Source organism: Otolemur garnettii, unplaced genomic scaffold (assembly GCF_000181295.1).
Source record: "Otolemur garnettii isolate 467f Iridium unplaced genomic scaffold, OtoGar3 scaffold00222, whole genome shotgun sequence".
Taxonomy (NCBI): domain Eukaryota; kingdom Metazoa; phylum Chordata; class Mammalia; order Primates; family Galagidae; genus Otolemur; species Otolemur garnettii.
The window spans coordinates 1,511,158-1,523,379 of record NW_003852617.1 but is presented as its reverse complement, the minus strand read 5'-3'; the positions used below and the strand labels follow the sequence as shown (position 1 = coordinate 1,523,379).

The 12,222-nt window shown below is 41.2% G+C and overlaps 1 protein-coding gene across 1 annotated transcript in view; it reads left to right on the top strand.

Moving 5' to 3' along the window:
• Nucleotides 1-11,066, top strand: part of CAVIN2 (caveolae associated protein 2) — a 12,750-nt gene extending 1,684 nt beyond the window's left edge. Inside the window, exon 2 of the mRNA XM_003801831.3 lies at nucleotides 9,541-11,066. Within this exon, the coding sequence (XP_003801879.1) occupies nucleotides 9,541-10,335 (795 nt within the window). The 3' untranslated portion in view covers nucleotides 10,336-11,066. The remainder of the gene's footprint in view (nucleotides 1-9,540) is intronic.
• The last annotated feature ends 1,156 nt before the right edge of the window (nucleotides 11,067-12,222 follow it).

Here is a 12,222-nt window from a genome sequence, read left to right as displayed (position 1 = left end):
CGCCCCAGTGGAATCCAGCCAGCTCAGAGCCCAGGAAGTAATTGCCATCCTCGCCCCAGGGCTGTCTCCTTGTGACCATGTGAATAGGAGAGGATTTCAAAGCCATAGAGGGGAGAGGCTATAGCCAACAGTTTGATTGTGAAAGGCACACAGGGACAGCCTTCATTTCCCAAGAGAGATTTAGAAATTGGGATTTAAACGGAGGGAGCCTTCTTTTTCAAAATGAATCTGCTCTGCCAAGTTAGAACCTAAGCCTTCCTACTCCCATAAAAGGAAAGACTCATCTCGCTACTTTTTTGTCCTCCTCAAATTGCACTTGAGTATTGTAAAGGTTTAGACAGCTGATGTTCCCCTATACCTGCCAGCCTTCTGCAGCCAGGAAACTTTTTAGCTTTTAATGCAAATGCAACAGATTTTCATGCACCAGATGAACTGAAAAGAGATAGGGTAACCGGGCCTTTCTTAAGCCATATGAGATCCTTACTTTGTTAGCCTAAAAGATATCAGAAATCTCAGCTCCCAAGGCATTTCTAAATTAAATACTGATCTCCAAATAAAACCAAGTATGTACAGGGCTGTTTAAATCTGAGTCATCAAAGGAAATTTCCCTTCTTCCTCACGAATCAGGGAGATTATCTGTTGTCCCATCCCTGGGTAAAGGAGGAAAAAAATATTTATCTAGTAAGGAAAATCATAATTTCTCAAGATTGGTTTTTGTTTTGTTTTGCCACAGATGTTCTGCTGATGTTGGGGAGCGGGGTGGAGGGAATAGCTACTAGAAATTCAAGGGAATGGTAAATCTGACATTTAAAAAGCAACTCTTGGGAAACTTAAAGGCAACAAACAACATGTTTGTTGTTGAGGGCCTGACATGGTCTACTGTTTTGTCACATTGGACTGACAGGTGTGAAATTGCAGCCAGGATTGGTAGGAATTCTCCACATAGTGAGTAAAAACTGAAACGGGAGTGCTTAAGACCCAATTGGAAGCTAAGACAATCCAAGGTAATGTGTTCAGACTCCGATCTAGGCCCCTTAGCAAGCGGCCCCCAGCCAAGGACTTTTAAAGAGCATTTTAGGAGACAGGGAACTAGAGGCAAGTTGTTCGACCTTTCTTGAGCCATGTGAAATACTTTAACAGCCTAAAAAATATAGAAATCTCAATTCCCAAGGCATTGCAAGATGATTATTCTGAGAAAACAATTGCATTGAAATGGAAAGGTCACTCTTTTTCTTGTTCCTTCCTAAAGTAGGGATTTCTCTGAGGTGGTAATTATGTCAGTGTATAAAGCAATAATTTGTATTAGACAGAGGTCTGGTATAGTAGTTGAGAAGATAAATTTGGGAGCCGCACAGACATTAGTTCAAACCTATTTTCGCTACTCCCTATGTGATCTCTCAGACATGTTTTGTAGCTTCTCCAAGCCTCTGTTTCCTCATTTACACACCGAGGATATCAACAAGAGCAAAAATGTTGAGTGCTCAGTAAGCCCAGCGCACGCTGCTAAGAGGCTTTCCGTGTGTTATCTCATTTTTTCCCAATTTACAGGTGAGGCTGTTGAGATTCAGAGGTATTTATGTCTTGTCTTATGTTATTTAGTAAGCAAGTGGTGAGGCTGGCACTCAACACGTAATTGATTTCAGAGCATGGGCTCTTAAAGGCTAATGTTTCCTCCCTCGTATGTATCTCATAGGATGAGGAATAATAACCTATTTAAAATGGTGGCAGGGACTGAAAACCGTTAAGTGCTTGCTGAATAGAAGAAATTATTGAGTGGATCTGCAATTCATTTGCTCACAGAAGCTCCAGGTTTGCTCAGTTAGAAATAGGGTTCTCTTGCCAGGCATGGTAAGTCTCATGCCTGCCTCATGTCTATAGTCCTAGCACTCTGGGAGAGCGAGAGGGAGAGCATAGCTTGAGGCCAGGAGTTAAGAGACTAGCCTGAGCAGCAGTGAGATCTCATTTCCACAAAACATGAGAAAAGTTAGCTGGGTGTGATGATGTAGGTCTGTAACTGGGGAGGCTGAGACAGGAGGATCAGTTAAGCCCGGGAGTTTGAGGTTATAGTGATCTATCATGACACTACTGTTCTCTAGCATGGCCAAAAGAGTGAGATCTTCTCTTTAAAAAAAAAATGGCTGTTAAGTAAAAACTGACCCCACCCTATCCAGGATTTTTTTTTTTTTTTTTGAGACAGAGCCTCAAGCTGTCCCCCTGGGTAGAGTGCCATGGCATTACAGCTCACAGCAACCTCCAACTCCTGGGCTCAAGCGAGTCTCCTGCCTCCGCCTCCCAAGTAGCTGGGACCACAGGTGCCCGCCACAACGCCCTGCTATTTTTTGGTTGCAGCCCTCGTTGTTTGGCGGGTCCGGGCTGGGGATTCGAACCCGCCACCTTAGGTGTAGGTGGCTGGCGCCTTAGCCGGTTGAGCTATAGGCGCCGAGCCCCTATCCGGGATCTTAAAACAGGTATGCTTATGCTTTTTTACACACATGCTCCATGCATTGTACAACTGTCACCATGTTGAAATCAGCATTATGTCTCATCTCCATGAAAGCAAAGATTCTTCCCAAAAGACTAGGCTAAATAGACAGGACAGTATTCCCAGTGCTGCAGAAGGGGACAGTTTCCTGAAACTGTGGAGCGTGTGGAGGGCAGATAATGTACCAGGTGCCACTTTATGTCCTAAGTAATTTATCACTTTCAAGTGATAAATTAGTATCTAATGTGCCTCTGGTTCCCTGTCTCCTAAAATGCCCCTTGAATCCTAGGCTGCACTTGCCCTCACTAAATCCATTGATTTTTCTAATTTAAGACAAAAAATCATGTGAAAAGAAGAGAGTAAAGAAAATCCATCCCTTGACTTGAGCGTACACAGTACTGTAGTCTTGGGATATAAAGTCCTGTCATGCCCTCCAAAATCTAAAGGTGTGTTTTGGTTGGCCGGTTGACTTCCTAGATACATACACATTTTTGTTTTTTTAACTCCAAATTCTGTCCTTAATTTGTCTTACTTCAAACTTATGATTTATTGATTTCCACCTGTGCTGACCATTACATTACTGTACGTAGTAGGTATCACTTTTCATAGCAGTTACTTCCAATTATAACCAATAGTAACTAAAACTAGAGAAGCATTCATCTCCCTTTGAACAATAAATTTCAAAATCCTAGTTAAACCCAGAAGATGTTCTTTTTAAATTTTTTTTTGTAGTAGCTTCAGATCCATGTTTGAATTCAAAATACTGTGACATGACCCAGCATACCTAAGACTCATAGGCATTGCTGATCAAAAAAGAAAATGCTAAAGAAAGACTGAGACTTTGCCTGTGAGCATGGCTATCTTGTACTAAAAATAGATGTTTTACAGAAAATCAGTGAATTTACAGTTAAGAGGAAATTTTCTCTGTTGATATGAGAGACTAGAATTTCACAGGTAACTGGCCCTGAGAGTGCCGCGTCCACTTATGGCCTCTTAAGGTTTTAGTAATGAATATTTGAAAAAGCAGTTTGGGAATGATTTCAAATCCAGGGAACAAAATGAGAGTACTCACAGAGAGCTTACACTTCCAGCCACATAAAATTGGGAAATTGGGTGAAAAAAGTAGAAAGGCTAGATATTTGCAGTGGGTCCATTTCTGGAGAATTGAGTTTAATAAATGTGTTCAAATATTCATCATTTTGGTTCCTTCGATGAGGTCAGAATTTTAGAAAGGTGCTAAAAGTGTAACATCTTCAGACTATTTTCAAATTGATTTTTTAAAAGGCCTGCACTCTATTGAAAGCCACTGCTCTGAAAACTATGGAATTAGTCCAGACGTGGACGAAATGGAGATACAGATAATCAAAGACACCTTTCTATGCGACCGGCTATGTTTAAATCACACCGATGAATGTTACATACGGGATGTTGGTTTTGATGTGTTGCCTATCCAGTGCCCTTTTAGTCTGAGATAAACAAACACTCCTTATTGTTATTATTTACACTTGCCGAATGTCAGCCCTGCCCCAGGCACTTTAAGTGAATAACTGATCATTGTTGGTATTTCTTCAAAAGAATTATTACATTCTCTCACCTTTAAAAAACTAGGCTCTTTGTCAGAGACAGCCCTTCCGAGTAAATGTTTCCCATTCCATTGCTTTGTAATCTTTATCTGTTTGAAATGAATGAACAAAAACTGTTCTCCAATGCAACTCAGGTCCTATAGTTTTGATGCTTACATGAAACAAAACACATTTGGTGTTAGTACACTGTAGGATCGTTTCTGCGATTTATTAATTCTTTTTCATGGAACTTAGGTTAACATCACAGAATCAAATACGTTAGAGCTAGAAAGAACCTCAATTAAATCATTTAGTTCAAGTTCATTGTGTATCAAAGGAGCAGAGGCCCTGAGAAACCAAGTGTCTAGCAAGATTTAAATTTTACTCATAATAGAAATTATAGAAATGAGTGAAAACAAACCCTATAGTCCCACTATGGTAATGTGTATGTTTACTAGGTTTTTTACATCAGCTTTTAAATGATTCGCTGTGACTCAGGGGTGAGGGGGGGTTGTTTTGTTTTGTGTATTTCATGTGTAACAAAGAACACCTGACTAGTGTGATCTTAAAAAAGAATTGAACCCTTGATAACACTGAAAAATAATGAAACTTTTAAATCCTCCAGAATGTGAAAGACTGCACAGGGATTATAACTAATGCATTTTATTCTTATGTCTTGCTGATTCCACAGACAGCTGCCTTAGGGGTGCAGTTCTAATCAATGGCTTTATCCACTTGGCAATCTATACCTCAGAAACACAAATCGGAGAAAACCATCAATGTATAAAAGAGACCTATAAATCAGAATGTCAGGTGGGCATAGTCTCATATTAATAACTAGTGTTTATAGATTATTACATAAAGCATTTCATGGGCACAAATTTATGGTCTTCATATCCCTCCAGGATGCGACCACATCCCTGTGGGAATATGACGTCCGCTGTTATTTTTTTCTGACAACAGGAATGTTAAGTTACTGACAGGAAAGTCCGTGCTGGCTTCTCTCTCCTTATTTAAGCTTTTAAATGATTTACTTCAGGGGCTCATCTTTTCTTTTTACTCTTTTGTAAGTTAAGGCCCCTGATCTTTTCTGATAAGAGTCTTTTCTTTTAAAGTCTACCTATCTATCTATGTGCAGAGTAGAGAGAACTCACGGAGAGCTTACACTTCCATCCACATAAAATTGGGAAATTGGGTTAAAAAAGTAGAAAGGCCAGATATTTGCAGTGGGTCCATTTCTGGAGTTTAATAAATGTGTTCAAATATTCATCATTTTAGTTCTTTCGATGAGGTCAGAATAAGAGTCTTTTCTTTTAACGTGTACGTATCTATCTGTGTGCAGAAAATATTTGTTTCCATGAGCTCCAACCCAAGAGTGGTCCGACATGTTGGCAAGTTTCTCTGAGTTGATACCCCTAGGACTATTAGTTCACTAAAATCAACTTAACCAGCAAACAAACGCAAGTGCAAGGAATAAATGCTCCTTCTTAAGAGCTCTTTCCATTCCTTTCCTTTTTTATGCTGCAAGCATATCATTCATATATGTTGGAAGTGTGCTGTTTCATTCCCTTTCTTTTGAAAAACTCCCAAGGGTCCTTTTGAAGGATTAGACCCAGGAACACCTGCATTAGTGCAAATACCGGCTGCTCCTGGGGCCTCTACTGGGTAGAACTGCCAGGTGAAGCAATGCAGCCCACGAGGGATTCTCAGTGCCATTTTAAGGAGCCACAGACTCTAAGTGGACATATGAGTAACTAGAATCAGTAAGCAGGAACAGAGTTAAAGACGTATACTGGTCCTCTTCCTTGAGGTAGCTATCAGTCTTAGAACCTGTAAGAGAAAGCAGATCAAAAACAAACAGGAGGCTGAAGGCAGAAGTGTCAGCTCACCTGCGGGCATGTGAGTTACCAAGTTTCTAGGGGGTGTGTGAGAGCCTGAGCAAAAGAGCACCCTGGGAGAAGCCAGTTACCAAAGATCCATTGTCTGAAATTCAGACGGCATTTCCACCACCGTAAGACTGACTTCATTGTCAAACACCACCAATATGTCTTGCTAACGAACAGATATTTTGAAGAGTGTCCTATTTTTCTACTTCCAAACAAACATAGAGGAAAGGGAAGACCTACGTGTGTGTGTGTGTGTGTGTGTGTGTGTGTGTATTTTCAAATTCCTGTGTGAAAAGAAAGGGCTTACCTTCGTCATGGATGCCATCAGAAGCTACAAAGTCAACATTGTCCAGTAGACAGAATGTAAAGCCCTGCTTGAGTAATTAAAATGACAGCAGCAGCGTAGCAGTTAGCCAGGAAGACATATCTCATTTGTTTCCAGTTGCAGATAGAGTCATCCAGCTCGTTCTGGATTATCTCTGTTCCTGCTGGGTTTATTTTCATAGTTGGCACCAAAACCTCTCATATAAATTTCCCTGACATTTTACAGGGGAGTTCAATGAATTTTCCACCTTCCCACAACACCCCACATATACAGCATGTATCTACCACAGATCAATTTTATTCACTTTGTAACAGCTTTCCTCAAAGTTGTCCCCAAAGTGTACAAGATAAGAAAGAGAAGAGAAAAAGAAGGCAAAAGAGGCCTAAGACTATAATAAATATGCTTTTGTGATGGTAAAAATTTATATTTGAGGAAAAACTACAATATTACTAGTTCAATTCCTTTAGAAGTACAGTGAATATACCTACTTTTGTTTGGGGTTGAAGAAGGGGACATTATCCAACTTACTACCTTTGATTACCCTGAGAATTATACTATCCACAATGTACCTCTTGTCTTGTAACCAGGGATTAATTGTATAGTTTTCTGCCTGAATTTCTGCTTTACTTATTAGGACTTTCAATAACATGTCACTGAACTCTTGGTTTCTTCCTTTCTGCAAACAGCTTCTGTCAAACCTTTCTAACCCTCTGGTCAAGTCCCAGAAGTAATTTTGCTTCTGGACTAAGCATCCCAGCCCTAGCTATTTCTGTAGTCTGTTCCTCTTTCCATAATACTTATCTGTTGAGGAGAAACTTCTTTCTGAAAAATGGAGATTACTGTCCCCCTTGGATCTAACGTTCTCCTGATTTCCCAGTGGCAGCAGCAGTCAGCTAACTTCCTTCTAGACACAGAGCTAAGCCCATGCTTCAGGGTCCTCTACCCTGCCCAGCAGAGGAGCCATCTCCATTCCTGACACTCATAGGGCTTTCTTAAAAAAATCACTGAGCCCAGTATTTAATGAGCAGCTCTTAAGCGCTAGGCACTGGGACACAGTGTGAACAAAAGACGAAATTCCTACCCTCTTGGGGTATACATTCCAGGGAAACGGAAGTATGAGAAATACAGGAAAACTTCTTTCTGCAAAAGTCCATGACATAAATGTCTTGTGGCAGTCCCAGACTCCTTTTCATTTTTTTTCCCTTTTCTTTTGCTATGTACCTGACATTTTCCATGGCATTCAAAATGAGAGGTTATAGATCAGGTGTGGTGATTCAGAACCATAATCCCAGCACTTTGGGAAGCAGGATTACTTAGGCCCAGAATTTCAAGACTGCAGTGAACTATGATTGCTCTGCAACACTAGAGTCTAGGCCACGGAGTGAAACCCTCTCTCGGAAAAAAAAAAAAAAAAAAAAAGGAGGATTGAGAGAGACTTTGGGGAAACAGAATATATGTTAACTTCATTCTAACAAGGACCAAGGATGCTAGTTAGCCAGACTTTCTGCTTTTTACCTCTATGCAAGATCTAATCCTTTGTGTCTAACCTATCTATAGAAAGGACGCTATATGAATGGTATAAGTGTGTAAGAGGGAGATACAGGGGCTGTATCTGTTCAAAGAGTACCATAATTACACTATTCAGTGGTTAATAGGGAGAGAGGTTTTTTTTTTTTTTTCAGTTTCTCTATATCTAAACTTAGTTCATTTAGTCTTTGTATCAAGAAGCTAAAAATATACAGTCACATTCTTAAAGCAGGTTTTCAATCATAACCCATTCCTGTTAACTTTTCAGCCAGTCAACACTGCAAAACAAAAAAAGGAGTTATTACCATTAACACAAACTTTGTGTCAGGTTTAGATCCCAAATAAACTTTTAATCTACTAAATCTAATTATTTTTCGAAGTGAAAGTTTACTTCAAGATATAACATCTTGTAGCCCAAGATATAATTGGGTAGGGTAACTTTGAGCCTTGCCCACCTCTGGCATTCCCGGGGAACCCCTGGTGCCCTGGGAATGCAGTTTGAAAGCAGCTCATCTGCTCAGCTAAGTTAAATCCTTTTGTTCATATTTGGGAAGAAACTGAGACCCATGGAGATTAGAACTTATTCACTAAAACTTCTTAGCCATTTAACAATACAGCAAAAACTGAGACTCAGGCCTCCTGCCATATAGCCAATACTGGGTCATGTCATTTCTTTCAATGAAAATGTGACGGCATTTGTGGATTGGCTCTCATTTTCCAATTTTCAAAGAAAAATTTAGCAATCAAAAGGATCCTTATATTGTGTGAACCAAGTCTGTCCAGACTCAAATCTCCCCAGTGAGCAGCACTGCAGCCCACCCCACCCCAGAGGCCAGTTCTGAGGCGTAGCTCTGAGACAGCAGGAAGGTCATCTCTGCCTGGGTACCTAGCAGGTGGAGGAGAGATGTGCTGCACAGTGAAGGGGCAGCTTTCTGTGCTTCTCTCCTCACTCTTAGCCAGAGGTGGGGGTGGGGGCAGCCAAAGTTTTCTTGCTGAGGGAAGTTCTGTTTAACAAAAGCGTCTTGATAAGCTCCTGACCACAGTGCAAGTATTCAGACCTCATTACTCTAAAAATGATGCTACTATCTCACCTCCCTCGTTATTAACTGCCACAGAGGATATCCCAAGCCACAGGCTTCACAAGTGGGCCCCCCGAAAGGCTAGCCCTTGCTTCTCTTTCTCTGAATGATGCCATCAGCTTTAGTGCTTTTAAACAGACGCTAAGGTCAACAGTCCCTTTACTTCTGACCTCTGGTTGGAGAGGGAACCTCAGTTAAGGCTGCACCTGGTGTCTGGCACTTGAGGACGTCTCAGTTCTCTCCCCTGCCTCCACCTGTTATCTCCCAACTTGACCTTCAGACTCTTTTACACTGGGATGTTAGGAGGAGTGGAGCCTTCTGACCTCAAGGAAGCAGGAGAGAGAGGGCCTCTGTGTTCCCAGTAGACTAACTTAGTTCAGACTTTATCTCTGCAGCTTCCTGTCCATCTGAGTCACGGCCACTTCCCCTGCCTGGCCCTGATAGGGCTTGTGCTGGCTTTCCTCCTGATATTCGTAGAGGGCAGTCCTTGCCCTTATCCACACTGAGGGGAAAGGCTTGACCAATTTAGAATTAACCCTTCCTATTCTGGAAAACTGAAGCCATGAACATTTGGTTTCTATCATTTCCATGTCCCCAAAACAGAAACACAAATTATCCAGTTCAGAGCTCTTTGGGAGAGGTGTTATTAACATGCAACCTACACTGTCCATCTTTTCAGGAAGAAAATGAGATCCCCGCCAGTGTGTTTGTGAAAGAGCCAGTCCCCAGCCCGGTGGAAGGGCAGGAGGTGCTCGCTGATGAGAACAGGTCCCTGGAGGACACCCTGCACACAGTGGACCTCTCCTCGGACGACGAGCTGCCCCGCGATGAGGAGGCACTGGAGGACAGCGCGGAGGAGAGGACCGAGGAGAGTCGGGCGGAGAAGATTAAAAGGTCCAGCCTCAGGAAAGTCGACAGCCTTAAGAAAGCATTTTCCCGCCAAAACATTGAGAAAAAAATGAACAAGCTGGGGACAAAGATCGTATCCGTGGAGAGGAGAGAGAAGATTAAGAAATCGCTCGCTTCTGGTCAGCAGAAAATAACCTCAGGGAAAAGCTCACCCTTCAAGGTTTCTCCTCTGACCTTTGGTCGAAAGAAAGTCCGACAGGGAGAAAGCCCTGCAGAGAATGAGACGAGGTCCGAAGACGCGCCCAGCAGCGAGCAGGTGCCCAACGACCAGGAGGACGGCTCGTTGGCCGAGGGCCTGTCAGAGGCGTCGCTCCCCAGCGTGCTGACGGAAGGGGACAACACGGAGGGCACTGCCGAGAAGGCGGCCTCAAGAGGGAGTAACTCGGGCATGGACAGCAACGTCGACTTGACCATTATGGAAGATGAAGAAGAGGAGCCGGTGGCCCTGGAGCAGGCGCAAAAGGTGCGCTATGAGGGCGGCTACGGGCTCCCCTCGGAGGAGGCAGAAGGGTCGGATGGGGAACAGGTGCAGCCGGCTGTGCTGCGGGTGGACCAGAGCGCCTAAGAGCACACCCCGTCCAGCCTGCCGTGCCCAGCCCACCTGTGCCCAGGCTGTGCCATCAGCTAAATGACCAACCACAGCCTCAGCAAAGCCTCCCACACTCCAGCCCCACCCGCACCCTGTTGTGTGACGGTCCAGGCAGTAGTAACTTACCACCCAGTAGCAGCAGCACACTCAAGACCAGGATTTACCATGAAAGCAACCACACAGAGGCTCTGCTTTTAATTTACCCCTAGGTTCTATTTCTATAGAATTTCTCCAAGATGGCCAGGAAGAAGAAATGGAGCGTTGAAAAACATGGATCTGCTTGGCTTACACAGAAAACCAGAGGATATTGAAGATACTAGTCGTGAAATGTGATTCATTCTTTTGTGTCATTCCATGAACTTGCTGCATAGTGTACCAGTAATGTATTGAATTTCTCCCGTACTCTGTGAATCTAATTATTACTCAAGTGGGTGATTATATAATACACACGAATACATAAGCTAAAGATACATTTTAAGAAGAGAACATTCACACAAGGTAGAAGGGAATAGTCAGTTGGTTACTCTCTTGATACAATAGATGCCATGGTTTTATTGTAAACAAAGGAAATAATGGAAGACTGTAAAAGCTAATGAAGTAAGAAAAGTGGCAAAGTCAGGGCTATTAAAAAAGAAAACTGAAAAGGAAAAGTTGGGAAAATAAGAGAAACAGGAAACAAAGAAGGCCAAAGAGATTGAAAACAAAGAGAAAAAAGATGTACTGAAAATAAAATAGTTATGATATTAGCTTAACTGTTTCACTCCTTAAATAACAGTACTAAAAGAAGTGCATATATCCTGGAATAATATGTTGTATCTTCAAGACGTTTTTATTTTCTAATATTTTCAAATAGTATAACAAATATTTTATAGTGTTAAAGCTGTATTTTTTTCTTAATAAGTAAATAAAAGACATTACAAATATTTTAAGGAAGTTCACAAGTATGTCTCTTTAATATTGAAATACATACAAATTGTCAGTATGCAACTATTACATGCTGCCTTTTGTAGGAAGTGTAATATTTTCCAAATTTGAAATAAGCCTTAAATTGCAAATGATGCGATACAGACTTAGAAAATGTTAAAATCTACAAGTTTGGTGAGTGAAGGATTCCATTTCTCCTTTCTTATAGGTAATGGTAATTTCATGCCAGGTTATATTTTATTTATATATTAATTTCATAGAATATTAATGTCTTAACTTTTTAAAGCATGCTAGTGTTTTATGTATTATACACATTTATTCAGATAGGGTAATCTTTACTGCTGCCTAATATTATACTAAAATATTGCTTTATCTATTTTTAATTACAAAATGCTAATGTTTGGCTAAGTTATAATTTGAAGACAGTTGGTCTAAGGAGCGGTATTTCCAGCCTTAAGTATGTAGCACAATGTAGAGGTAACCCAAGGCAATATTAACAAACCATGCTTTGTCTTTAATAAAAGGGATAGGATTAACAAATGTATTGATGGCATAACCTATTTAGCTATGTCCTTGTTTTTGCAATTATGTAACCTCGAATATTGGGTTGTTGAACTAACAATGGCTGTATTAGAGAAGATTAAATAAACCAAAAAATAAAATGTATGTAACACTGTCAGTTTTTTGGCAGAACAATTTTAGAGCAAGCAGAAAGAATTGATTTTTAAACTCTCCTCCAAATGAAGCAGTGACGTTGGTTGTTTCAGTCTTGATTTCCTCGATTAACTCTGCTTTCTTTTCTCCCTGATCTCATTTAGAAATCTAACTCTCATTCTTCAAGTTTAACTTTTTTGACATCCCCCTGCCAGCTCTGGAGAGCATCTGAATTTATTGGAGCAGCTTGATGAATCTGATTGTTCCATCTGCATTTTTATTGTA